General features: G+C 57.0%; 2 protein-coding genes and 1 non-coding gene across 12 annotated transcripts in view; 2 read left to right on the forward strand and 1 right to left on the reverse strand.

Moving 5' to 3' along the window:
* The first annotated feature begins 4,369 nt into the window (after positions 1-4,369).
* TRNAR-CCU lies at positions 4,370-4,442 on the forward strand. Its single transcript has one exon. It is a non-coding gene; the product is annotated as a tRNA-Arg (tRNA).
* Positions 4,443-5,790: 1,348 nt separating this feature from the next.
* On the forward strand, positions 5,791-21,688 carry GINS2 (GINS complex subunit 2). 2 transcript variants are annotated; one of them, XM_045987500.1, is made up of 5 exons: positions 5,791-5,955; positions 6,864-6,978; positions 13,721-13,820; positions 16,884-17,010; positions 17,251-21,688. In XM_045987500.1, exons 1-5 carry the CDS (start codon positions 5,866-5,868, stop codon positions 17,374-17,376), a joined length of 558 nt encoding a protein of 185 aa, XP_045843456.1. In that variant the 5' UTR covers positions 5,791-5,865; the 3' UTR covers positions 17,377-21,688. The 2 variants fall into 2 exon arrangements, with proteins under 2 accessions (XP_045843456.1, XP_045843457.1); XM_045987501.1 differs by having other exon boundaries at positions 5,800-5,880.
* A 145-nt stretch (positions 21,689-21,833) lies between these two features.
* The window catches only part of GSE1 (Gse1 coiled-coil protein), a 387,465-nt gene continuing 381,756 nt past the window's right edge, over positions 21,834-27,542 (reverse strand). For all 9 annotated transcript variants that reach the window (XM_045987493.1, XM_045987491.1, XM_045987492.1 and 6 more), the window contains 3 exons: positions 26,165-26,437; positions 23,396-23,499; positions 21,834-22,911 (listed from right to left, as the gene is read on the reverse strand). In XM_045987493.1, the coding sequence (XP_045843449.1) occupies positions 22,777-22,911; positions 23,396-23,499; positions 26,165-26,437 (512 nt within the window). In that variant the 3' untranslated portion in view covers positions 21,834-22,776. The remainder of the gene's footprint in view (positions 22,912-23,395; positions 23,500-26,164; positions 26,438-27,542) is intronic.

A 27,542-nucleotide genomic window follows, 5' to 3' on the forward strand; every position in this document is an offset into this window, starting at 1 on the left:
GTGGCTCAGTCATTAGGTGTCTGCCTTCAGCTCAGGTCATGATCCCAGGGTCCTGGGATGGAGCCCCGCATCAGGCTCCCTGCTCGACGAGAAGTCTGCTTCTCCCTCTCCCACTCCCCCTCCTTGTGATCCCTCTCTTGGTGTGTCTCTATCAAATAAATAAAATCTTAAAAAAAAAAGAATCTTTTAATAAAAAAAAAATACAGAGGGTTCCCATACAGTGCCCACCCAGGTTCCCCTGCCCTTAATCTTACCTTCCTCTGGTCTACTTGTCAAAATTAATGAACCAATTTTGATACACTATTATTTTTGGGGGGGCAAGACTCTTTTTTTTTTAAAGACCTTATTTATTTATTTATTTGACGGAGCTATAGAGAGAACCAGAGAGCACAAGGAGGAGAATGGCAGAGGGAGACGGAGAGGCAGGCTCCCTGCCAGGCAGCGAGCCCCACGTGGGTCTCCATCCCAGGACCCCGGGATCATGACCCAAGCCGAAGGCAGGTGCCCAGCCAGCTGACCCCCCCGGGTGCCCCAGGTGCAAGACCCTTTCCTGTCCAGTTAACAGACAGTGCGGCGTTAGTTTCAGGTGCACGACACGGCGATTCAACACTTCCGTGCGTCGCTCCGTCCTCCTCTAGACAATTGCACCCCATCGTCCCCATCACCCATGCTACCCATCCCCCACCCTTCTCCCCGGCCGTGTGTTCTCCAGAGTTAAGAGTCTGTTTCTTGGTTTTTCTCTCTCTTTTCCCCTTGGCTCATTTGTTCTGTTTCTTAGATTCCACGTACGAGTGAAATCATCTGTACTCGCTTTTCTCTGACTTACTTCACTTCTCAGTATACTCTCCAGCTCCATCCGTGTCGCCGCAAACGGCAAGATTTCATTCTCTGCAGGGCCGAGTAGTGCTCCGTTGTGTGCACACGCCACTGCCTCCTCATCCGCTCATTAGTCTCGTGGACACTTGGTTGGCTTCCACAGCTTGGCTATTGAGCACGATGCTGTTATGAATACGTCCCTTCCGATGGGTGTTTTTGTATTCTTTGGGTAAATCGTAGTGTCATTGCCAGATCATATGGTAGTTCTACTTTACAAGTTTTTAAATTAATTGATTTATTTAAGCAATCTCTACACCCAGTGCAGGACTTGAGCTCACAGCCCCGAGATCAAGAGTCACACGTTCTCCCAAATGAGCCAGCCAGGCACCCCTCTATTTTTTTTTAAATATTTTATTTATTTATTTGACAGAGAGAGAGCACAAGGAGGCAGAGAGGCAGGCAGCAGGAAAGGGAGAAGCAGGCTCCCCGCTGAGCAGGGAGACCGATGCAGGGCTTGATCCCTGGACTCTGGGATCATGACCTGAGCTGAAGGCAGATGTTTAACTGGCTGAGCCACCCAGGCGCTCCTATTTTTGATTTTTTAATAAGGATTTTATTTATTTACTTACTTATTTGAGAAAGTAAGGGAGGGAGAGCATCCGCACGTGTGCGAGTGGGGGGAGGGGCAGAGGGAGAGGCAGAGAGAATCCTTTTTATTTATAATTTAATTTATTTGACAGAGAGAGTGAGAGAACATGACCCAGTGAGGGGCGAGGGGTAGAGGGAGAGGGAGAAGCAGGCTCTCCACTGAGCAGGGAGTCCAACGCAGGGGTCGGTCCCAGGACCCCGGGATTATGAGCTAAACCGAGGCAGACACCTAAAGGACGGAGTCACCCAGGCACCCACTTTGTGTACTCTGATTACCTAAGGTCCATTCCTCATTCACGTTTCCTCAGGCTTTTCCTCCTGTCCTTTCTCTTCCCAGGTCGCACATACACTCAGGCCTCATGTCTCGGGCTTCTCCGGGCTCTGGTAGTGGTTCAGACTGTTTTTGACGACTTCGACGGTTATGAGACACGCTGGCCAGGAGCTTGGCAGAGTGTCCTTCTGCTGGCCTTGTCTGTCTCATGTGCTCCTCAGGACGGGACTGGGACTGTGGATTCTGGGAGGAAGGCTCAGGAGGTCAAGAGCCCTTCTCCTCCATTTTATCGGGGGTGCATGCTCTCACCTTGACTTGTTGCTGCTGGTGGTAACCTTGGCCGCCTGCCCAAGGTCATGTTGGTCGGGTCTCTCCACTGTCAAGTGACCCTGTTTTTTCTCCATTCCCGACCTGTCCTCTTCGGAAGGAAGTGGCTGTGGGCGGCCCATCCTTCAGAAGGACGGAGTTACATGCCACATTTTTCTTCATTTTCACTTACTTATTTTAAAAGCCTTATTTGTTTATTTGATAGAGAGTGAGAGAGAGCGAGAGTGGGGGGAGGAGCAGACAGAGGGAGAAGCAGACTCCCTACAGAGCGGGGAGCCCGACACGCGGCTCGATCCCAGGACCCCGGGATCATGACCTGAGCCCCAGGCAGACGTTTACCCACTGAGCCACCCAGACAGCCCCTGAGTCCCTTTTTTTTTTAAAGTAAACTCTACCCCCAACACGGGGCTTAAACTCAGGACCCCAACATCAAGAGTTGCACGTGGCCCTGCCTGAGCCAGCCACGAGCCATCAGGTCACCCTCTTGAGGACAGAGTCTCTACGTACGTCGTTTGTGAATCTCCTGCACAGTGAGGTCGTCCCTTCCTCCCCACTTCACTTTGTCTCCAGCTCTTAATTCACCACTGTGTGGGGTCACTCCCACCTTCTGGGGGAGCCGTTTCTTGCGGCGGGGGACAGTGGTGTGAGCGCTCTGACCACCTCGTCTAAAACAACAGCTCACCTCCACCACACCCCTCCGGGCCGGTCCTGTGCCCTTCGTGTCCCCTCACCTGTCTCCTGCCTCCCTGACCTCTGGAGACCAGGCGCGAGGGTGGGCATGTGGAAGTCCTCTCCGGATCTCAAGTGTGGCTCACGGCTGGACCGGATTGGGGCAAATCCCTTCAATCCCCAATTTCCCAATTATAAATCCTCCTGGGAGCCAGTTACATGTGCGTGGTCACTGATTAAGAAAATCTAAATCTGGAGCTTAGGGAAGGGCATTTTACATAATAGCTTTATTGGGAAATAATTCACGAATTCACCCTTTTAAGGTCTACAAGTCAGTGTTTTTTAGTATATGTACAGAGCTGAGCAGCACCAGCATTCTCCAGTTCCTAAACTTTTCCATCACCCCTAAAAGAAACCCCATACCCCTGAACAGCTACTTCCCTCTCCCCAGCCCGGGCAACCAGGATTCTAGTCTCTTTCCTCCTTTTTTTAAGATTTTATTTATTTATTTGACAGAGAGAGAGAGAGAGAGATCACAAGTAGGCAGAGAGGCAGGCAGAGAGAGAGAGAGAGGAGGAAGCAGGCTCCCTGCTGAGCAGAGAGCCCATGCAGGGCTCGATCCCAGGACCCTGGGACCATGACCTGAGCCAAAGGCAGAGGCTTAACCCACTGAGCCACCCAGGCGCCCCAGGAATCTTGGACTCAACACATGTGGTCTTCTGTGACTGGCTTCTTCCAGGTAGTGTATTTTCTGGCCCGACCACACTGTAGCACGAATCAGCGCTTCGTCCCGTTTGTGGTGGGGTATATTCCGCACTGTGTGGAGATGGCATTTTGTTTATCTGTCCCTCAGTGGAGGGACATTTGAGTGGTTTGCGCCCTTCAGCTATTGTGAATGACACCTCAGGGAATGGAAAGACAGGACCCTGAGATCATGACCCAAGCCGAAGGCAGAGGCTTTAACCCACTGAGCCACCCAGACGCCCCTGGAAAGACATTTAACGAGCCTCCAGGTGCCCCCGACGTTTGCTCCCGTTTGGGGCTCCAAGGCGCCGGCTTGTTGCAGTGTGCAACACTGCACACGTTTTGCTCTCTCAGCAGCCCAGTGAGGCAAGCAGCCACGCTGCCCCCACTTCACAGACAGGGACAAGGACACTCGGGTGATGTGGACACTGGGCTTGGCTAGTTCTCCTACTCATCCCGCCACGCATGGCCTCTCAGAACCCGGGCTTTCCTACCAGCTCTTTTCGTTTGCTCTCCTCTGGGCCGGGAAAGCAGGGAGGCAAGCCTCGCCAATTCGGGAACACAAATATTTGCCAGTCAAGAAAACATTCCGCTATCAGTCAAAACCCAGACGAGCTGGCACACGTGGTCTACAGATGCCGGAGGGAGCTTCTATTTTAGGGGACACCAGGCTTGCAGCGTCTCCCCCTCCCCAGACAACCCAGGCTCCTTCTCATTCCTACCTCGTCTGCTGATGAGGAGACTGACGTTCAAAGTCGTCACTTGCCCCCTGTCACACCGCATCCAGACGGACCTTTTCTTTCTTTTCCTTTTCTATTTTCCTCACGTGATCTCCACACTCAATGAAGGGCTTGAACTCAGGATCCCAAGACCAAGAGTGGTTCCCTCCGGGGTGCCCGGCTGGCTCAGTTGGTAGAACATGTGACTCCTGATCTCGGGGCCATGAGTTCGAGACCCATGCTGGGTGGAGAGAGGACTTAAAACAGTCACCGGCTCCACGCACAGGGCTGGCCAGGCTTTGTATTAGTCTTCATAAATGGCACACAATGAAGGTGATTTCCAGTTCAGATAAATAGCAGACATCGCCTTTCTAGGCCACGTGAGTGGGCAGAACTTAATTATGGCTTTATTTTCATCTCTCCAACATCCTTACAGGAGGCAGGTTTCTTGGGGCTTAGGGAGGACTGCATGGAGAGGGCAGCTTTCCTGCGGTGACCCAGAACCCTGGAGTCCTGTCTCCTGTGTTTTTTTCACAGGGCACAATGACCAAGGGTTCAAATTCAGCCACTGCCTGTCCCTAACACCCTGCCCTAGCAGCTTCATGCCCAGGAAGCCTTCCGGCCCTGGTTAAAATTCCGTTTTCTGTCCTTGCCCCAGACCCCTGACTTAGAATTTTCCAGAAGCGTGCATGTTTCTTTCTTCTCTTTTTAAAAATTTTTATTTATTTGAGAGAGAGAAAGAGAGCTAGAGCACAAGCGGGTGGCGGGGCAGAGGAAGCAGGCTCCGCGCTGAGCAGTGGGCCAGACGATGTGGGAATCAATCCCAGGACCCTGAGACGAAGACCTGACTCAAAGGTAGAGGCTTAACCCCTGAGCCACCCGGCGGTGTGCATGTCAACGCTCCCAGTCCTCTGGGGGCTCCGACCCAGGAGAGGGCGTGAGCCCCCCGAGGGGAGGGGCAGACAGAGCAGCGCATCGGCTGGCGCGCAGGCCTGCGAACCTGCCCCTTCCTGAGCCAGCTGCGGGGCGGCCAAACCACACACTCGGGGTTTGACTCGGAAGGTGTGCGTGGGGCGGGGGGTCTGTCTCTTAGACTCCAGCCGGGGTGTAGGGAGGCGCAGAAGATGGCGAGGTTAAGGCAAGCAAGGCCTCCGCGGCCCTGACCCAAGCATAAATGCGTGGACTCCTGGCCCGGTGCGGGACCCAGTGCCCACGTGCCCCGGACTGCACCTCCAGCCTGACTCCGTGTAGGCGCCCGGGACGGGCGAAGGGACAAGCTGGGGTGGAGACAGCGCCAGGTGCACGGGGCGGTGCCCCGCCCACGAAAGCGCGGCGGGGGCGGGGCCGGGCCGCGGCGGGGGCGGGTCCCGGGCCGGCGGAGAGGAGGACCGAGCCTGGACGCTATGGGGCGTGGTCTGCTCGGCCTCGTTGACGTTCGCCAATCCGTGCGCTTGAAGAGGCCATGGTTCCCGCCTCCCGCCGCCACGGGGAGAGCGCCGCGTTGCTATTGGCTGGCCTATGCGCTGGCCTGTTGCTGTAGGCTTCTTCCGCCGGGCGGGGGGCGGGCCGGCACGTTGGCGGGAAAGTTGCGGCGGCAGTCCCGACCTCTACGCGGCGCCTAGTGAGGGGCCGCCGGTGGCGACGGGTCCCGGGCGGGTCGCTGTGGCCGGCATGGACGCGGCGGAGGTGGAGTTTCTGGCCGAGAAGGAGCTGGTCACCGTAATCCCCAACTTCAGCCTAGACAAGATCTACCTCATCGGGGTCAGGGCAGGGGCCGGCCATTTGCCTCCGGCCCCAGCGCGGCGGGAGGCGGCCGCGGGGGGGGGGGGGGTGTCCGCGGAGCCCCGCCCGGCCTCTGACGCGCCGAGGGGTCGGGGTCGGGGAGCACGGGCTGGGGGCTGGGTGAGAACCGGGGGTGGAGACGCCGAGGGGGCGGGGGGCGGTTGGGCGGACGCGGGGTGGACGAGGAGGCCGGCGCCTCGGCGGCTCCCGGGCCGGGAAACAGGGCTCAGGTGGGCCGGCCAGGTGTGCGGTGAGGCCGGCTCGGGTGGGGACCGCGGGCTCGGTGGGGACCGCGGACTCGGGTGGGGACCGCGGGCTCGGGTGGGGACCGCGGGCTCGCGTGGGGACCGCGGACTCGCGTGGGGACCGCGGACTCGGGTAGGGACCGCCGGCTCGGGTGGGGACCGCCGGCTCGGGTGGGGACCGCGGACTCGGGTAGGGACCGCCGGCTCGGGTGGGGACCGCCGGCTCGGGTGGGGACCGCGGGCTCGGTGGGGACCGCGGACTCGGGTGGGGACCGCGGGCTCGCGTGGGGACCGCGGGCTCGGGTGGGGACCGCGGACTCGGGTGGGGACCGCGGGCTCGGTGGGGACCGCGGACTCGGGTGGGGACCGCGGACTCGGGTGGGGACCGCGGGCTCGGTGGGGACCACGGACTCGGGTGGGGACCGCGGACTCGGGTGGGGACCGCGGGCTCAGTGGGGACCGCGGGCTCGCGTGGGGACCGCGGACTCGGGGCGGCCTCCCTGGGCCCGCGCCCGCAGCCGGACTTTGTTTTCCCTCGGGTCCAGCCCCCGCAGCGCCTGCCCCTGGTGGGACGGCCGCGGGGCCCGCAGGGCGTGTGGTCGTCGCGTGTGGTCTCACCCGCACGGGGCTTCCCTTCCGCAGGGGGACCTGGGGCCTTTCCACCCGGGCTTGCCGGTGCGAGTGCCTCTGTGGCTGGCCATCAACCTGAAGCAGAGGCAGAAGTGTCGGCTGCTGCCCCCCGAGTGGATGGACGTGGGTGAGGACCGGGCTGGGGCGGGCGGGGGACAGCCTCCCTGGGGCGCGAGCACCGGGCCTTTGGCGCGTCGTCCGCTGGGCCGCTGAAGGTCAGGCGGCCCGGAGCGTCCCCTCTTAGTCTGCGCACTGCTGTGGCTAATGTCATGTGGGTTTGAGGCGTCCATACTGTTGCTCATATTTTGGTTTTAAGATATTCCAGCTTGCTTTAAAATCAAGAATATTGGGGCGCCTAGGTGGCTCGGTTGGTTAAGCGTCTGCCGTCTGGGGTCATGGTCCCAGGGCCTGGGATGGGTCCCACGTTGGGCTCCCTGCTCGGCAGAGAACCTGCCTTTCCTTCTCCCTGCTCTTGCGTTCTCACTCTCTCTCAAATAAAAATCTTTTTCTTTTTTTTTTTTTAAAGATTTTATTTGAAAGAGTGAGCAAGCAAGAGAGCACAAGCTGGAGGAGGGGCAGAGGGACAGGGAGCCCGATGTGGGGCTCCATCCCAGGACCCTGGGGTCATGACTTGAGCAGAAGGCAACTGCCTAACCCACTGAGCCACCCGGGTGCCCCAAATAAAAATCTTTAAAAAATCTTTAAAAAAATTAAGTGCATGTGAAGCACCTGGGTGGCCCAGTCGGTTAAGCATCTGCCTTTGGCTCAGGTCATGACCCCAGGGTCCTGGGTTTGAGCCCACATGGGTGGGGAGGAGGGGTTCATTGCTCAGTAGGGAGCCTGCTTCTCCCTCTCCCTCTGCCTCCTGGTCATGCTTTGTCTCTCTTGGTCAGATAAATAAATAACATCTTAAAAATTAAAAAATAAAATTAAAAATAGTGTAGGACTTTGAAGAAGCATTTCTTTTAACATTTAAAAATAATTATATTGGGGTGCCTGTCTGCCTCAGGACAGCACACAACCCTGGACCTTAGGGTCGTGAATGAACTCAGGGTTGTAAGTTTGAGCCCCGTGTATAGCATGTTAAGGAGCAGAGTCCTCTCACAGTATACAGAACGCATGAAAACAAGGCATCATCCAAACAAGGGAATATTATTCAGCCATGTAAAGGAATGACGTCCTGCTCGGGCTGCAGTTGAATGAACTTAGAACACTTGCTAAGTGAAAAAAAGAAAAGGCACGAAGATCACCTACAGCCCTGAATATACTAAGAACTATTAAATAATACTTTTTTTTAAAAAAGATTTATTTATTTTAGAGGGAGCAGAAGCTGGGGGGACAGAGAATCTAAAGCAGACTCAGCAATGAGCTCGGAGCCTGATGCAGGGCTCTGTCCCACGACCTTGAGATCATGACCTGAGCCGAAACCAAGAGTTAGATGCTTAATGGACCGTGCCTCTGAGACACCCCTGAATTGTACATCTTATTTATTTTATTTTTTAAAATAGAGACACAGTGAGAGAGGGAACACAAGCAGGGGGAGTGGGAGAGGGAGAAGCAGGCTTCTGGCCGAGCAGGGAGCCCAATGTGGGGCTGGATCCCAGGACCCGGGGATCATGACCCGAGCCGAAGGTGGATGCTTAACGACTGAGCTCCCCAGGCGCCCCTGAATTGTACATTTTAAATGAGTGAATGGTATGGTGCCTTAATCAGGCATCAATAATAAAATGATGGGGGCACCTGGGTAGCTCAGCTGGTTAAGTGTCTGTCTTTGGCTTAGGTCATGGTCTCAGGGTCCTGGGATCGAGCCCTAAGGTGGATTCAGTGCTGACCAGGGAGTCTGCCTCTCCGTCTAACCCTGCCTCTCCCCGCCACTCCTGTGCACAAGGACTCTCTTAGATCTTTAAAATAGAAAATAATGTATCAGCAGTGCAGACAGACTTTATCCTGAGCCTTCACAATCTTCCTATCTTGGAGACGAAAGTGGCTCATTATAGCAAAGGAACATTGATTTTACTTGGATTGGGGGAGGTGGGATGTAGTGTTTGAAAAGCCTCTAGTGATTTTGATTATCTGCTCCCAACTGGGAATCCGCTGGGCGTACCTCTTCCCTGGAAGCAATGTTGTTTGGGACCCCTGGGTGGCTCAGTCCGCTAAGCGGCTGCCTTCGCCCAGGCCATCATCTCGGAGTCCTGTGATCGAGTCCTGTATCGGGCTCCCTGCTCAGCGAGCAGCCTGCTTCTCCCTCTGCCTGCGGATCCCTCTACCTGTGCTTTCTCTCCCATTCTCTCCCTTTCTCTCTCTCTCTCTCTCTCTTGCTCTCTATTAAATAAATGAAATCTCTAAGAAAAAAAAAGCAGCGACACTGTGAGCTGGGCCTTGAAATACAGCTTCAGAAGGAGCGCCCGGGCATTTTCCCCTTCTGGTCGGAAAACGGGTAGGCGGTGGCCCTGGCGCGTCTGCAGCAAAGGGAAGCTCCCAATCCCAGTTCTTTTGCTGGGGGGCTCTGGCAGGGAGCCCCGCCAGGTCTGGCTGTTAGCACAACATCTCCTTCCTGCAGTTTTGGCCCGTCCACACCGAAGGGAGAATCCGCAGGATTTGCCGAAGGACGGACCACGGGATCTGAGAGGAGACTGAAGAATGACAGGCAGGGTCGCTGGCCCGAACTGCGGAAAGACACAGAGTTGCTGCCTCCTGGGTGGGGGAGGCTGTAGGAGCAGGAGGGCTGGGGAGGGACCAGAAGCTGGGGTTGGGCCCTTTCGCCCCGGAGGTGCCTAGCAGATACCTGGGTGGAAGGGGCGTGGGCCGGAGGGTTTGGTCAGGAAGTCGGTGAAGGAGCTTACTTGGGGATATGCACGTTTGAAGTCCTCACGAGTGCGTTGATGGTCTTGAAATGAAGCGGGAGGACATCTCGTGGCGTGTGGGTTTAGGCGGCAAAGCGGGCAGGGTCTGAGCTCCATGCCGCAGTGCTGAGCGCCATCAGGACGGCCCAGAGGTACCCCAGGTGAGAACTCAGGGTGGCGTTCCAGAAATCAAGTGATAGATACCCTCCGAGAAGGAGTCCTCTTTTCGAGGTCAGGGACAAATGGTTACGGTTGAGGAGAGATGGAACCACTGGGCGTGGCTGAGCAGAGGTCGTGGGCCATGGCGTGGACTGGCGTGGGTGGGGGCGGGGGTAGGGCAGACACCCACTCGAGTGGTCGAAGAAAGGAAGTTAACTTTTGAAAAAATGGTTTGGGGTGCCTGGATGGCTCCCGTGGTTGAGCATCTTTCTTGGGCTCAGGTCCTGGGATCGACCCCTACATTGAGCTCCCTGCTCAGCGGGAGGCTCCTTCTCCCTCTCCCACCTCCCCTGCTTGTGTTCCCTCTCTCGCTGGGTCTCTGCCAAATAAATAAAATCTTAAAAAAATAATGGTTTGGTAGCTGGCATTGGGAGGATTTTTTTTTTTTTTAAGATTTTATTTTTTAGGGACGCCTGGGTGGCTCAGTTGGTTGAGCGACTGCCTGTGGCTTGGGTCATGGTCCTGAAGTCCTGGAATCGAGTCCTCCATCGGGCTCCCTGCTTGGTGGGCAGTCTGCTTCTCCCTCTGGCCCTCCCCTTTCTCATTCTCTCTCACTCTCTCTCGTTCTTTCTATCTTTCTCAAATAAAAAAACTTTAAAGATTTTTATTTTTTAAATCTAAAAATTCTTTATCAAACTCAGTTAATTACCACAGTGTAGTAGAGGTTCCCAAGGGAGAGGTCGGCGTTCATCAGGTGCTGTAGCACCCAGTGCTCCTCCATCCCGGGGCCTCCTCACTGCCCGTCACCCGTTCCCCTGTCCCCGCACCCACCTCCCCTCCAGCAGCCCTCAGTTTGTTTCCTGTAGTCAAGAGTCTCTTACAGTTTGTCTCACCCTTGGATCTCGTCTGATTTTACTTTCCCTTCCCCTATGACCCTCTGTTTTGTTTCTTAAATTCCACATATGAGTAAAATCATACGATCTTTGTCTTTCTCTGACGTATTTTACTTAGTAAGGTTTTATTTATTTAAAGTCTTTTTTTTTTTTTAAGATTTTATTCACTCATTTGCCAGCGCACAAGTAGGGGGAGCAGCTCCCCACTGAGCAAGGCCGCCCCCCCCCACCATGTGGGACTTGATACCAGGACCCTGGGATGATGACCTGAGGTGAAGGCAGATGCTTAACCGACTGAGCCATCCAGGTGTCCCTTATTTATTTATTTTAACGATTTTACTTATTGGGGAGCATCTGAGTGGCTCAGTTGTTGAGCGTCTGCCTTCAGCTCAGGTCATGATCCCCGGGGTCCTGGAATCGAGCCCCACATCAGGCTCCTGCTCAGTGGGAAACCTGCTTCTCCCTCTCCCACTCTCCCTGCTTGTGTTCCCTCTCTCGCAGTCTCTCTCTGTCAAATAAATGAATAAAATCTTTAAAAAAAATTTGTTAATTGAGAAGGACAGCAGAGTGAGCGTGAGGTGGCGGGGAGGGGCAGCTGGAGAGGGAGAAACAGGCTGCCCGCTGAGCAGAGAGCCCCGTGCGGGGCTGGATCCCATGACCCTGGGACCACGACCTGAGCCGAAGACAGGTGCTTAGCCAACCGATTCACCCAGGCGCCCATATCTATTTCTATTTTTTATTTTTTAAAAGATTTCATTTATTTGAGAGACCGAGTGAGCAAGGGAGAGAGCACATGAACCAGGGACAGAGGGAGAGAAGACGACTCGCTGCTTATTGGGGATCCTGACTCGGGGCTGGATTCTAGGCCCCTGAGATCATGACCTGAGCTGAAATCAAGAGTCGGGCTCAACCGACAGCCAGGCGCCCCTAGGATTTTCTTCAGGTGGAAGACGTTGCAGGGAGCTGTTGGGATGGTTAAGTAGTGAGGGCACAACCAGCTCGAATGCGAGACAGCTGCTGGGGGGGTGGTCTGTGCTGGTGGGAGAGGAGTTCCAGAACACACCTGGAGGGGTGTTCGTTGCGCACGGGGGCAAGTGTGGAGGGGCGGTGCGCTGGCGGCTGGCAGGAGCGTGCAGGCCCTCAGAAGGGCATCGGGTAAGAGCGCGAGCGTGAATGGAGCAGGGCAGTAGATGGGGTTTGGCATGGCACCAAGGGCCCCTGAGGACGGGGCCCAGCGCTGAAAGCCCGCTCCCCCACCCCCCAGCACAGTTGTGTGTGTGTCCCTCGGCTTCAGTGGCCAGTCCAGATCCAGGACTTTCTCAGACCCGTGAGACAAGGAGAGAGGGGACCTGCTGCTGGATGGAATTGGGACTCTGCTGCAGGATTCTAGAAGCTGGGCTCAGTGCTGGGCTCAGGCCCTCTGTGATCCGTGTCTCACCCCCAGGCTAGAGGGGCTGCGGTTTATGTCCTCTTGCTTCCCTCTGAACAGGGGTTCACGGGTGTATAAGTAAATTTCTCCAGTCACTGGTTACTTTCATCACCTTTTATATCAAAGATAGAATGCCTGTCTCTTTCCCTAGAAAAGAACTTCTGACTCAGTTTCTCTAGTAACATGTCGTGCAGGCCAGAGCAGCAACACGACTAGAATTTTTTTTTTTTAAGATTTATTTGACAGAGGGGCACCTGGATGGCTCAGTGGGTTAAGGCCTCTGCCTTCAGCTCAGGTCATGATCCCAGGGTTCTGGGATCGAGCCCCGCATCGGGCTCTCTGCTTCACAGGGAGCCTGCTTCCTCCTCTCTCTCTGCCTGCCTCTCTGCCTGGTTGTGATTTCTCTCTGTCAAATAAATAAAATATTAAAAAAAAAAAAGATTTATTTGACAGAGATCACAAGTAGGCAGAGAGGCAGGCAGAGAGAGAGAGAGGAGGAAGCAGGTTCCCTGCTGAGCAGAAAGCCCGATGTGGGGCTCGATCCCAGCACCCCGAGATCATGACCTGAGCTGAAGGCAGAGGCTTAACCCACTGAGCCACCCAGGCGCTCCAGCACCAACAAGAAATTACCAACTTCTATAAGAAAAACTTTTTTTTAAAGATTTTTATTTATTGGGGCGCCTGGATGGCTCAGTGGGTTAGGCCGCTGCCTTCAGCTCAGGTCATGATCTCAGGGTCCTGGGATCGAGTCCCGCATCGGGCTCTCAGCTCAGCAGGAAGCCTGCTTCCCTTCCTCTCTCTCTGTCTGCCTCTCTGCCTACTTGTGATCTCTCTGTCAATTAAATAAATAAAATCTAAAAAAAAAAAAGATTTCTATTTATTGGACAGAGAGAGTACAAGCAGGCAGAGCGGCAGGCAGAGAGGGAGAACGAGGCCCCCGCTGAGCAAGGTAGCCCCATAAGGGAAACTTTTTAAAAGATTTTATTTATTTACCTGTCATATTTACCTAGCATAGCGGGGGAGCAGCAGAGGGAGAGAGAGAGAAGCAGGCTCCCCGCTGAGCAGAGAGCCCGATGCAGGACTCCATCCCAGGACCCTGAGATCAGGACCCGAGCTGAAGGCAGATGTCTCACCAACTGAGCCACCCAGGTGCCCTCCAATAAGAGAAACTTTTGAGGAAATTGAGTCTGAATCATCTAGTGATATGTTATTCCAAAAAAGTGTTTTCTCTCGGGGCACCTGCATGACTCAGTGGGTTAAGCCTCTGCCTTCCGCTCAGGTCGTGATCTCAGGGTCCTGGGATCGAGCCCCTCATCAGGCTCTCTGCTCAGCGGGGAGCCTGCTTCTCCCTCTCTCTCTGCTTGCCTCTGCCTACTTGTGATCTGTCAAATAAATAAAAATCTTAAAAAAAAAAAAAAGTTAAAAAAGTGTTTTCTCTTTGTTTTTGTTAGTTGATCCAACAGGAAATATAGACACTTGGTAAATCTGGAAAGCTTCAACAAACATTTGGGTATGGTGATCGGAAAATGTATTTCTCGATTTCAGAGAAGTTGGAGAAGATCAGGGATCATGAACGACAGGAAGAAACCTTCACCCCCATGCCCAGCCCTTACTACATGGAACTTACCAAACTCCTGCTGAATCAGTAAGTGCGTCCCCTCCGCAGAGCCGGGTGGGGGGTAGCGCTCCTGACGCTCACCCCTGACCCTGCCTCTCCTTCCTGTTCCATGCTCGCCTCCAAGGTGAGGGCTGTCCCGGCTCCCCAGCTCCTGGGTCAGTAGCCCAGGAGGTGCTCATGCGCTCGCACCCTTTTGCCTGGGTTCTCCCATCTGTCCTTCCCTTCCCAGCCCTCCTGCTCCTAGGGACTTCCTCGCCGCTCTGTCGCTTGACACTGGACAGTGGTGAGTCCCCGTCATCGTCTCTAACCTTCCTCTTAACCACAGCTCTGTTTCACTGGCAAGGCTTTACCCTCCGCTCTTCACTACGCGCGTGTGAGCTCTGGGGTGTGTTTCACAGGAAAGGCCAGAGGCTCACACACTTGCTCCGAGCCCTGGTCGTGATGGAAGCCCACGGTGGCAGCACGCGCGGGGCGGCAGCGTCCTGCTTCCCTGTGTTCGGTTCGGGCTCCCGACTGGCTTTGATTCCTCCTCCACGTTGCAGCCAGAGTGGCCTTCTGGAGATGGGGCTGCCACGTGCCTCGTCCGTTCTCGGAGCCTGTGCAGGGTCCCGCCCGCGGTCCTCATGGCGGCACGCGGGGCTCTGCCTTCCTCTGTGGCTCCGACGGGTTTCCCTCGGCCGCTCTGGGCTCCAGGCCCACATCGGCCTCTTCCCTTACCGCATACCAGGGTCCTCCGGCCTTTCATGCACCGTGTCCTCTGTCCACTATGTCCGTCTGTTGTCTGTTTCTCCTTTGGCTCCCTGACTGAGGCTCTGTCACAGGTTAAGGGTGCCCGCCCGTCCTCCTGGGAGCTCTGTAGCCCCCGCGCCTTTTGTCACCTGTAATCTTCTTTTTTTTTTTTTTTAAAGATTTTATTTATTTATTTGACAGAGAGAGAGATCACAAGTAGGTAGAGAGGCAGGCAGAGAGAGAGGAGGAAGCAGGCTCCCTGCGGAGCAGAGAGCCCGATGCGGGGCTCGATCCCAGGACCCTGAGATCATGACCTGAGCCGAAGGCAGCGGCTCAATCCACTGAGCCACCCAGGCGCCCCACACCTGTAATCTTCTAATGGCTAGTCGGGCTCCCCCCACCCCCCAGTTCTAAAGGGTACGGACTGGCACGCCTGGGTGGCTCAGTCGGTTAAGTGTCTGATTCTTGATTTTTGGCTCAAGTCATGGTCTCGGGCTTGTGCAATTGAGTCCCGTGTCAGCGTCCACGCTGGGCACGAAGCCTGCTTGAGATTCTCTGTGTCCCGCTGTTAGAGCATGTCGGGATGCAGCCCTAATGCCTGACGGTGTTATCGAAGGGATCCCGGGCTTGGAGGAGGGAAGATTCACCACAGAAGAGGACGCAGTGGGGAGAAGCGGGGACGCGTGAACGGGCACACACGTCGGGCGAGCAGAGCGGTTGGGGTTGATGTAGGCCAGGTAGGACGTCGGGGAGCTGAGGCTGTTGCTCTGCGGCTGCGTGTCCTGGGGACGGTGGCTGGCAGGGACGTGTCATTCGACGAAGCAAGAGCCTGCTGTGGTGGCGGGACTTGGGAGGGAAGACTTGGCGGCAGAGATGAGGGGCCTGTTCACCTTCGGTTTTGGGGGTTCAGGATCTTACGTGTGCAGTTCCTGTCGGAACTTCGGTTTTGTGATCCTTTGTAGCTCATTTGGCCAAGGGACCCACTTTCACCTTTGCCCTGCACGTCAGTTAACAGATCGATGGGTCCTTTGTTCCTGAACCTGCTGTTCAGAGTATCAGACCCAAATGTTTGGGTCCTAAGTAGAACCCGCCATGTAGCTCGTAGCCCCGGACTCCCTGCTGCTCAGCACGAGCTGTTTTCAGCAGGGAGAGAAGCTGTTTCCGCTCTCCCAGCGTGCCTGGTCATGGGATGTATTAGCTTCTGCCTTCATCTTGTGTTTTGTCTTTTCCTTCAAAGTTTAGTTGAAAATACGGCTCACAGCAAGGGGCACTGAAGGGCTCAGTCAGCTGCGTGTCTGACTCTTGGTTTCAGCGCAGGTCTTGACCTCCAGCTTGTGAGTTCAAGCCCCACACTGGGTTCCACGCTGGGCGTGGCGCCTCCTTGAAAACAAAACAAAACACTAGAATGGCCTAGAAGGATCCAAAACGTAGCTCACCACAGGACGGCTGTCACACCGACCCTCGCTGACTCCTGTTCAGACTTTTACCCAGAATTCACTGGGGGGTGGGACGCTCGGTTTATGCTAATTTGCAGTTTATCCTGTGGTTTCTGTAAGTGGACTTGTGTTTCCTCTGCGGAGTGACGTGGTACTTCCTTCGGAGTGTTCTGGGAGGATAGATGTGCCCTGAATGCAGAGCACAGAGCCCGGCACAGAGCTGTTGTCTTTCCCCGGGGGGTGTAAGCCCTTGGGTCAGTGCTGTGGGAGCAACGGCAGTCGTAACCCCCGAGCCGGCCCTTGGAGCAGGTTCCTTCAAGATGGAGATTCTGCAGCACAGAGCACTCGGTCACCCTGAGAGCAGGATGTCCGACTCCGCGCTTGTCCTCCAAAGTCGGTGTCGCGGCCGCCGCGAGCCACTTAACATGCGCGCAGACGGCGGTGTGGATCGTGGCGGAATTTTGTTTTTTAGGATTTTATTCATTTGAGAGAGCGAGATAGTCACAGACCTAGCAAGAGAGCACAAGTGTGGGGGAGAGGGAGACGCCGACTCCCTGCTGAGCAGGAAGCCCCGAGCAGGGCTCGATCCCGGGACCGCAGGGCTCGGTCACACCCGCAGCCGAAGGCAGGTGTCCCCACAGCTGAGTTTTCTTGGCACCAAGCTTAACTGCTAGAAATTTTTACATTTTAAAATTGGAAACAAAGGAAAACACATTTTGCTTGTGTTTTCAAAAGTCCTATCCACGCGGAGGGCTCCTGGCTGGCTGGGCCGGAGGAGGCCGCGACCCCTGCTCTTGGGGCTGCGAGTCTGGGCTCCACCTTCGCTGCGGGACCTGCCGACACCACACAGGCCACTTCCCCTGGTTGTCGCTTTACTTTACCAAGTGCCCCCATGTGATCTGCTGCCCCGCTCTTGCTTCCGCAGCGCTTCGGACAATATCCCCAAAGCAGACGAGATCCGGACCCTGGTGAAGGACGTGTGGGACACGCGCATGGCCAAGCTGCGGGTGTCCGCCGACAGCTTCGTGAGGCAGCAGGAGGCACATGCCAAGGTAGGCGCACGCGGGGCGGGGCTCGGGACCCCCGTGGCAGCTGCCCCTATCCGCGTGCCAGTGAGTGGTCCCTGCACCCCATCTGCTTGGACCGCAGGGACTCCTAGCTGTGCCTGGCCTACGTGACCAAACCCAAACCAAAACAACCCCATTCTTCATTGGCTACTTACTTCTATTCCGTAGATCGTACATTTTGTCAAATCAGACACTCAGCCGGGTTGGTCTTCTCTTGTGTTTCAGCTGGACAACCTGACCTTGATGGAGATCAACACGAGCGGGGCCTTCCTCACACGAGCGCTCGATCACATGTACAAACTCCGCACGAACCTGCAGCCCGCTCAGGGCGCGCCGTCCCAGGACTTCTAGAGAAGGACGGGCCCGTGGCGAAGGCTGGCTGCTCCCGACTGCGCGCCTGCCGGCCGGAGGGTCACCAAACACCGTGTGAGCGTGAGACCCGGCAGAGGTACTGTGATCTCCGGAGTTCTAGAACCCTTTCCGAATGTACGAAAACTGTAATGAAACAAGGAGTGGTTCATGACGTTGCTGGAAAGCAACAGGTTTGTGCTCGGTCCCCGAGACGGTCTCGTCCCAGCTGTGTGTGTGGGAGCCGCGTTCGTTCACAGGGGAAGGAACGCAGCTTCGGCAAAACGAGTTACTTTCCCGGCAGAGCCTGCGGTCCCCTGCGAAGTGTCGTCCTGTGGGGGAACAGTCAGTGACCCCGGGGGGTGTTTTCTGAGAGAGAGAGAGTGGGAGTGGCGATACGGCCCGGGGCTTTTTCCCTTTTCTGATCCTGGTGTCTTGGGCAGAATTTGGAGTCGCCCAGAGTTGGTTCACGCACAGAAGGACGGCAGATGAGTGGCAGGACGTCGACCGGGTCTGCCATCGGAGTCCCCAAAGACGGACCCCCCAGACCGTGCATGGGGTTTTCTCCCCTGCGCTACTGCCGGGGGCAGGGAGCAAGTCCCGTGGCTGGAACGGTCTGACGGACCGCGTGGGGCTGTGTGGCAGGAAGGGGTGACTTTAGACTGACACTGGGAGCGTCTCTCGGCTCTGGGCCGCTTCGGGTCGGGGTGCAGCGGATTGCTGTCAGGAGGAAAGGCGGGGACCCCCCCGGCTGCTTCCCGCGCAGCCGCCAGCACGAGCAGCGGCGTAACTGGCCAGACGGGGAGGTTCCTGACCAACTGGACCCCTTCAGTGGGAACAGATGGTCACTGATGTTCCTCACCCCGGGAAGGCGACGCCGCCTTCTCTGAGAGAAATGCCGGGAAACGAGCCGCAACGGAGACCACACCAGACGTCACCTCGTATTTGGATTTGGAACCCATTTGCCGGTGGCATGACAACTGGCGGGACTCAGCGCTCCTTGGTTATGCAGAGGGAAAACAGGCCCAAACACTGACGCGCGAACAGCCTCTGTGAGGAGAGAACCCAGGAGGGCAGCGAAAGGAGCCCCAGAGAGGGAGGGAGGCGCGGGGGCTGCAGAAGCCAGGGCTGGTGCCGGCGAACCGCTCGGGACCGGGAGACGGGGCTGAAGGGTCCGCAGGGGCCCGACCTGGGCGCCTGCAGAGCTCTCCCGTTCGTAAAACCTAGAAAGATGCCGGGACAAGCAGACTGCACGGTCCGGGTTGTGTGAGGCTGGAGTCCGGCTGCTGGGAGCGGATGTTGGGCCCGTAGCGCGGCTCTTGAGGGACGGACGGGGGGGAGGGGGGCTGGCTGCCTCGCGGGGGACCTGGCTGGAGGCAGCCGCGTCTCCACGGAGGGTCCGCTGTTCCCAGAAGCACTTTTCAGTCGTAGTGGTTGCAATTGCCCGGAAGTGACCTGACCTTGACAGCAGGAACGATTGTCTAGAGTCCTAGAGGGACGGACGCTCTAGCGGCCCGCGGGTCTGATGGCGGCCCCGTCCAAGCACGTTCTCCCTCTGGAGACAGTGCACGCGGTCGCCTGAGCCTTGGGACAGCTTCTGGCTTTTGCCCTTCGGTGTTCAAAGCCCAGCTCCCCTCCTGCTCTGCAGGCACGTTTTCTCGGTCCCAGATCGCAGGCCAACGGCTGGGGTCGTTATTTGAACACCGAAGGGCCAGACACGAGTACCCGGTCCCTGTCATGTAAGGGGACGGTTCTAGAGGGTCACTTTTGGATGGCGGGACTTGCCTTTCCACCCGGGGACTCTGCTGGAATGAAGCCACGTGGCACGGAGGAGGGGACCCTCGCGCTCCCTACCTCACACCCTTGTGCTGCTGAAACCTGGCGAAGTCGCTGGCCAGCGGACCTCGTGTCTGACGGGTAAAGCTCCGTGGCGGAGCTTTTCTCCCCCACCCGCCACTGTGGCCCTATCAGAACAAAGATTTTCCTCTTAACGTGATTTAGGAAGATTTTATTTTTTTGGATGTTGTCAGAAATTACAGGAATATATTCATAAATATCTAATTACTACATTCAACAAATAATATTACAATACAGTTAATTCAAACAAGTACACTTAGAACAGGTTTAATTTCACAGCATCTAAACCGCCCCCAGGGTGACCGAGGCTTTCCTCCTCCCTCCCGTGTGCTGGTTCTGTCCCTCAAGCACAGGGCACACACCAAGTGACAACCAGTTAGCGCGGTCTTCCTCGGGTCAAGGCGGAGATCAGAGTCTCGCTCGAGCGCTGGATCAGACAGCTGGGACAGACAGACAGACCACGGCGGGTGGGGAGGAAGCCAGAGCTGGTTTCCTCGGGGAGCGCGGGGTTGGCTGCTAAGCGGCTAACGCGCACCTAAGGGGACAGGATGGGCTTGTGCTGACCCCCTCCATCTTGTGGGAGATCCTTGGAATTTCCTACTTAAAAACAGCTCGGAGGATTTGGGGGTGCATGTAGGGTTTTTGAGATTTGGCAGCGTTACTGAGCTACTTGAGGCAAATACCGTTCCTCATACGAACTTGAGATTTGTGTCGTTCTCGGCCGCTGCCCGTGTGCGCCCGTTTCCTATTCTGGAATTTCCTCGTGGACGTGCGCTGCTGGGCTCTCGGCGCTAAGTAGGTGCTGAGCCTGTGCTTTCTGCAGGCGAGACCGGGCAGGTCCCATCTCGCCACTTGTCTGGGACGGCGGACCGGGACTCTGTTTTAGGTCCATTTGGCTCTAATTAGGCGAAGCCGAACATTTGCAAGGGAGGTTCTGTAGCCCCGAGTGTAGGGGGCTCTGGTCTGCTAGTGACCTGACTGCACGTGGAACCCCACGCCGGGGCTTCGTGGGGTGCCCTTTGGGACAGAGGGCAGGGGTGGCGGGTGGGCAGGGCCGCGAGGCAAGAGCTCAGGGCACACCGCCGGGCGGCGCGGCCGCTCCGGGGCGAGTGTGCTGTGCCGCTGAGCCCCATCTCCTAAGCCCCGTGTGAGCCGGCCTCACAGAAGGCTCCAGAGATGGTGTGTCAGATTGTACACCCGAACTGCAGAGGCTCAGGTGCCGCGTTGTCAGAGAACGACCGCACGGGCACCGTGGCTGGGCGCCAGGTCTTAGTGGGACACTGTTTTCTAAAGATGCTTCCTTGCCTTTCTCTGAGTTTCTTCACGCTACCTGATGGGTTATATTCTGATTGTCTTATTACAGATCGAGAGCAGGAGGGTGGGGGCAAGGTGGCGGTTTCCGGGGCAAGGGACAGGGGCAGCTCGCGCGCACAGACCCCCCCGGTGCTGCCTCCCTTTACCCCAGGACCTCGCCCAGTGCGGAGAACCACCGCATCCCTGGCTGGTGAAGGGCTGGGCTGTGCTCCCTGTTCGCTCTGGCTATGGCCATGCGGATGAGCAGGGCTTCCTGGCCTTTCCTGGGCCGGTCGGGGACAGAGTGAGGCGCTGAGATGGAACTCTCCAGTGGCGGGCGGGCAGCAGCGAGCCAACTCGAGAGACTCGGTCATCGCTTCCCCTGCCTGTTGGCAGCAGCGTTCCCTGCGCACGCCCGGCCCCACCTGTCCCCACCTGTGCGACTGCTGCTCTCCCTGTCCTTGCCGGGGAGGAGGCCCCCGGAACAGGCCTTCGTTCTCTTCAAGTCATTTTTGTGGCGAGGAAGGCGCTTGTTGACTGCTGCTAATACTGGCGGCACTTCTTGTCTGAGTTTGCTAATAACTGAAGGTTCTTGGCAGACGCACAAAGCAAACGGTGTGGGGACAGATAGAGCAACACAGTGCCATCTGCCAGCAAGCTGTTCCGCACAGCTGAGGTCTGGGGCTGGGGGCGCGGCCGCGGATCGCGGCGCGGAGCCTTCCTGAAGGTCGGCCAGCCCGTCCCCTGACCCAGGGTGAAGGGGACAACGGCCATCCGGACTCTTGCCTCCACCCCCACCCTGACAGACCAGCCGCTGGCTGCGCTGGCCCCTGGCTTGGGCCAGACTCCCTGCCGGAGTGACTAGACACTGCCTGAGTGAGCCGCAGCGGGGTCATGGGCCACGCTGCTCTGCACGGAGATGGCCGTGCCGCTTCCTAGCCGCTCCTGTGCTCCTGACAGTGAGCTCGAGAGGAGTTCAGCTCAGATGTGGTTTACCCTACTTTTAGGCTTTTACAAAGCTTTGCATCTAGATAAAGCTTCTAAAGTTTCTACTTTGCACCTGTTCTCAGACTGCTGCAGGACACCCTCGAGTCCTGGCGGAACTGCTCCCTCCCTGACCGGGCCTTTCACCAGAGCCGCACGCGCACGGCCCTGCCTGCCCCCGCCTGGGGCCGAGCCCCGCCAGAGCCCCGCCAGACGGGTGCTTCTCGCTGCCCGGCCGGGGGTGGGGACAGGAGCAGCACGTGGCCTCCTGCCTCACCTTCCCGAGCGACTCAAAATGAAGTGAGCGGTAGGCGCCAGGGGAAAGCTCTTTCTTTTCTTCTTCTTTAATTTTTAAAAACACTTCAATATTTTAATGTCCTGACCAGCAGCAGTACAAACACTAAAAGCAAGTTTTTTGCCCAGAAAAACGAAAGCAAAAAAACAAAACCCCCAAACAGGAAAACAAACAAAAATCCCCCTGGACCACATATTAAAAATGGCAGGCTTTTTATAACAATAAAGTAATAAAAACATACAAAACTTTGTTTTTTAATATATATACACAGTACAAGGCTGAAGCACCTTTGACTTTTCTCTCAAAATTTACGTCTGTATGAAAACGCAGCCCCGTGCAGGAGCGGCCGGCGGGCACGTGTGCACCGGGCTCTGCGCGTCCCCGTTCGCCGCCGCGCGCTGGAGACGAGCTGTTCCGGGGAGAAGCCTGTGCGTGAGGCTCCGGGACTGTTGCTCTGTGCGCTCAGGACCCGCTGCTTTGGAAATTTCGCAGGAAAGTAACAAACAGATAAGCCCTTTACCGGAGACGCAGCCCACCTTCTTCCCGCGGAAGCGGGTCTTGGTCCTGGGGAGGAGCGGGGTCTCGGGGCGCGCGGGCCCGGCCACACCAGGGATGGACGCGCTCCGTCTGCCCCAGTCGGGCGCCCAGGGCCGCCGGCGGTGGAGCTTAGTGTTGGTATGGGAGCCTTCGCTTTCAGATCCAGAAAGAAAGCCGGGGGAAGGTGAGACCACCTTTAGGAGAAAGAACTAGGGGCGTCCTACGTCGGTGGCTCGCTGGCGGACAGAGGTGACTCAGCTGCATCGAAGTCAAGGCGAGTCCGTTCTTCTGGAGCCTGGAACCCTTTGCTTCATGCATGGCACATTCTCATGTTTTTTTTAAGCTTCAAACCTCCCAGTGAAAAATATTAAATATTCAAGGTAATAAAATAGATAATATTTCTATACTATAGGTTCGGCCTAGTGCAAGGGAAACCGTCACCTAGGATATCCCTTAAAGTAGCCTCTAGGCCAGTGCATGGCAGGCAACGCAAGGCACTTCCTCAAGTGGTCCAGTTCGGCCTGGAGCCGCTCCCTCTCCGACACGACCTTCTGCTTCTGGCTCCTCAGCTCCTGCACGGGGAGATTCGGGTCAGACATTCCCTCCGCGGCCGGGGATGGGGTGAAGCGGGTGTGCGCTAGGGGCCGCGAGGGAAGACGCACCTTCCCGGCTCCAGAAGACCCCCCGCCGCGGCCAGGGCTCTGGCCTGGGTCTCGGGAAGAGCCGGTTCAAGCTCTGCCCGGAGCCTGGGCTCCTCTCAAGGCCCGGCTCGCGCTCACCCCTGCGAGTTCAAAACTGCCCTGACAGCCCAGGCCTTTCACTGCTCTGCAGCGGCCCAGATCTGCGGCCCCGCGAGCCAGGACGGCAGGGAGCGGCTCGTGTTAGCGCCGCGGGCGTGGACAGGGCAGCAGGGACGGGCAGCATCACCCCTCACAACTCCGGTCCGTGTGATGAACACAGGCTTGCAAGGTGAAACAGAGCACGCGGTGTCTGAAGGCCACCCCCCATCCCGGCTGCTTTCCAGGCCCCTCCCGGCGCGCGTGGGCCGCGACTCACCGCCATGCTGTGGGAGAGCTGCTCGGCCGTGAGGCTGAGGCTGTAGTGCTGGGCCTCCAGCCGGCGGCACTGCGTCTGCAGCACCCGCCGCTCCAGGTTTTGCTCTGCAAAGAGAAGCCGCGTCAGGACGTTTTCCGGACTCAGGGGCCCCGGGCAGGGCTGCCCTTCTCTCCAGGCCGCCAGGCTTGTCCTCCGGACCACCGTGGCCCCCGGCCCTCTGCACCGCACAGGAAATCCAGCCCCGTGGCGTGAGGACACAAAGGGCCTAGCGTCAAAAGGCTATTTAAGACGCACGGGCTAGGAAGTCATTAAGAGTAAATTCACAGTCTTAAAATGCATTTTTCAAAAGAAAGCTTAGGTATGAAAGCTTTTAATAAGGTGCTAAAAAAAGGCCATTGTAAACCTGGACTTAAAATCACTGATAGTGGGGCGCCTGGGTGGCTCAGTGGGTTAAAGCGCCTCTGCCTTCGGCTCAGGTCATGATCCCAGGGTCCTGGGCTCAAGCCCCGTATTGGGTTCTCTGCTCTGCGGACAGCCTGCTTCCTCCTCTCTCTCTCTGCCTGCCTCTCTGCCTACTTGTGATCTCTGTCAAATAAATAAAATCTTTAAAAAAATAAAATAAAATCACTGATAGTGATTTTAATTAGGAAGATCTCTGCCTTTCCCAAAGGTCCTGGGAGCAACTTCAAACTTTCGGGGACCAATCTGTGCCTTCTATGAAGTGTTTCTAGGCTGAAGCCTTTCCTGTTGTGCAACACAACGGCTCTCCCTGCGCCAGTCCCGGACGCCTGTACACCAGACGGGGTCGGAGGCTCCAAGCGGTGTAGAAGGCTGAGCCCCCTACCCGGAGGGCAGCTGTCCTGGTGAGTCCCGCAGTCCTGTGGTGGGCTCGATGGGAACGAGCAGTGACTGGTTTTTTTTGGTGGTAGCTTAACAAGGGCAGTGAAAGGCCAGGAGAGGCTGAGTGAGAGAAGCAAGAGCAACTGTGACCGCAAAGGCAGGGCAGCGAGATGCATCTCCTGTCACCGAAGGACAGAGATGCAAAATGTTAAAAGCACTAACGAATTCAGCAGGGAGCAGGCCATGTCGGAAAACACCAAAGGGGAAGAAAAAAAACAAGGCTGTCCCCTCCCTGGGTCTAGGCACCCCGTGAACTCCGACGGTCTCCAACAAGAACCTTTATTTCTCCCCAGTCTCATAAACCAGAGAAGAGCTCGTTAGTGCCCTGCTGTTCCGTAGCCCAGAGGCCGTTCCTAGGCAGGGCAGCGGGACAGGGTAAAAACTCCAAAGAACTAAATTTGATTTACAGAAGATCTGACCATGTAAGGAATAAGGAAAAACAGAAACTAAAAGTCCGTGACAATCCCACTGACAATTACAACCCAATCTCATAAAAGGACGTTGTTTACTGCAAACAAAGGGGTGGGGTGGAGTGGGAAATGGTCTGATGCAATTTAGTACAATGATCATAGAGGAAATAGCATTGCGATCACAAGTACTAACTCTCCCCAAATCTGTAATTCTAGCAAGAATTTTCTGCAACACACTAGGTGACCCTAAAATCCACGGGGGGACCCCAGGGGCCGAGAGCTGCCGGCCACGCAGAGCGGGATGCCACGACTCGCCCTGGGCACAGGCGGGGTTGAAGTCCGCACCCCATAAACCACCAGGGTAACGGGCTGTTCAGGGGGGAAAAGACCAAGTTGAATTTCTGCCTAGTCCAGCACGGAAATGAATTCTAGGCCTAACAAAATCGGGGAAGGCTATGGAACCTAACCCGTTCAGGACAGACACGCTTCACTCTGACAAAATGTCCCGTAACTGGTTCTGGACACACGGGTTCACTTGGGAACACCATGGACCGAGCGGGCAATTCAGTTCAAAACAGGGTTCCTCCCGGAGGAGGACGCGGGCCCAGGGGCAGACAGGCTGTTTGTGGCCACACGGCATTCCTTTTCTCAGTGTTTTAAAACGGCTTTTCGAAGGGCGTGTAATGATCAGGACATTCCATAATCAAATGCCGAAGAGGGCCCCCACTCCCTGCTCAAAACGAAAACCCCTCTGGCTGGTAAGGCCCGAGTCTGGGGGGCCCTGACCCCGCGCCCCGCTCACACCCCCCTTCCACCGAAGTCACAGCCCCACCGCCCCCGAGCCAGACGCCTCTGGAAACGGAGGGCCAGAGAAAGGAGCCAGCGTGCCAGAAGCACAAGGACAGGACGCGGACCCCGGGACCCCTGCCCAGGGCCCCTCACCCGAAGCACTAGGTCCCGGGAGGAGAGGGGTGTGGCGGCTAACGCCGAGGGCTCGCCCCCCTGCACAAAGCACTAGCCCAGCACGCAGGCCGGGGCAGTGACCAGGCCTCACTATTTAGGGCTCAGCTGAATTCACAAACCTTCCATTTTCAGGACCGTGGTGTGCAGCCACAGGGCGGACCGCCAGGGCATTTAGAAGCGCGATGGGAGACAGCAAGCACGGAGAGCGCGACCCCAGTCCGTGCCGTCCCACTGAGGGGTAGCAGCCACTGGTACTTCAGTTCCTCCAGGGACCGTGGCCTCCAGTCTGTAAACTGGGGGACCCGCAGAAGCCCAAGGAACAGTTCTGGAAACAGGCGGGGCAGCGGACGCAAACTACCTAGTTGTGGCCCAGGGAGGCGGGGTGTCCGCGCCACCACGCAGAGTCCCCGCGGCTGGCAGGGAGAGCCCACACGGGTGGGTCCCGTCCGCTTCCTTCTACTTTCTTTCCCGTGGCCCCGGTCCCTCCCCCACGCACCTTCTACATGTTCCTGGTAAGCCTCGAAGATTGCCTCGATCCCTTGCCACCGGCGCCTGGGGGGCTCGTCGTCCTCCTCCTCTCCGTCGTCTTCGTCCTCCTCCGAGTCCTGGTCCATCTCCTGCGTGAGGGGGCCCTTCCTCACGGGGGGGGCCTCCTGCCCGTTGTGCTGGGGCGGAGGGAGCCGGCTGGAGGACTGCAGCTCCGGAATGTTGTAGTGGACGGACGCGTCGACCTTATGGCTCTGCCCCGCACACAGTGCGGCTGCGCTCCCTGCGGGGAGAGAGCAGCTTGTCACGGGCCGCCGGGACTCTGCGCGAGCGCTGCTGCTCCGGGAGGACGGAGGGGCCCGTGCCCTCCAGAGGTCGAACGTGGCACCTAAGGGCGAGGTCGGAGAACCACAACGACCCCAACAGCCAGCGCTTGTCTCCTCCACTCAGTCCTAACGGGCGTGTGGTCTCCGCCACGCCGACCCCCGAGCGACACCGCACTCCGTGTCCTGTCTTAGGAAACGGGGCTTGAACTTGGTCTGCAGCTGGCCCTCGCGGACGGCAGTCAGCGCCCTCTCGGTGAGTGCAGTCCTGTAGGCTGCGGGCACGCCCTGCGCTGGCTGCTGCGGGGACTGGGTTCGCTGGGGCCGGCACTGCCCCGTGGCACGGCCCTGCAGGGCCCAGACTGGCCGAAGACGGAAGGCTTTGGAATCCCCAGGAGGGGCGCTCGCGGCGGGAACGTCCGACTCTTGAATTCAGTTCAGGCTGTAGACTCTGGGCCTCTGGCATGAAGCCCCGTGTGCGGCTCGGGGCCGGGCCGGGCCCCTTGCTCTCCCTCTCCCCTGACCCTTGCGGGTCGCTCGCTCTCTAAAGTAAATGAATGTGGACGCCTGGGGGGCTCTGTGGTCAGCGTCTGCCTTAGGCTCAGGCGGTGACCGGGGTCCTGCTCAGCAGGAAGCCTGCTTCCTCCCTCTCCCTCTGCCTCTCTCTTTTTAAAAAATAAATAAATCTAGGAAAAAAAAAAGCCCTGAAGAAACGATCCAGTGGACTGTCAGGAAAGAGCTGGTGTAAAACAAGGAAGGAAAAACGTGTCCTAGGTCCACAGGAAAGCCTGTGACATGTGTCGGAGAGGGCAGGGGTATTTAACCTGGTCACCGAGTCCAAATATTTTCTCCCTGTTCAAGTACATCCCCGACAAACACGCAGTCAAGAAAATTCCTGATTCTGACTGTGACCACCCTCCGCCCTTTAGCCCGCTCCTTCCCCCGGCTACTGGCGCACACGGAACGTCACCCTCGGTCGTTACCGAAGCACCGGGCATTCTCCCTCCGGGCAGTTTCAACCTTTGATTCAGCGAGATCGAGCTGTAGCGACCCCTGTTCTCCCGC

This window comes from Meles meles, chromosome 19, assembly GCF_922984935.1.
Source record: "Meles meles chromosome 19, mMelMel3.1 paternal haplotype, whole genome shotgun sequence".
Lineage (NCBI taxonomy): Eukaryota > Metazoa > Chordata > Mammalia > Carnivora > Mustelidae > Meles > Meles meles.

What these genes read in the sequence shown, in the direction of transcription:
- GINS2 (XM_045987500.1), top strand. Translation starts at nt 5,866, where the DNA reads ATGGACGCGGCGGAGGTGGAGTTTCTGGCCGAGAAGGAGCTGGTCACC. An exon ending in ACAAGATCTACCTCATCGGG is followed by an intron (nt 5,956 to 6,863) that starts GTCAGGGCAGGG and finishes TCCCTTCCGCAG; the next exon opens with GGGGACCTGGGGCCTTTCCA. An exon ending in AGCAGGAGGCACATGCCAAG is followed by an intron (nt 17,011 to 17,250) that starts GTAGGCGCACGC and finishes CTTGTGTTTCAG; the next exon opens with CTGGACAACCTGACCTTGAT.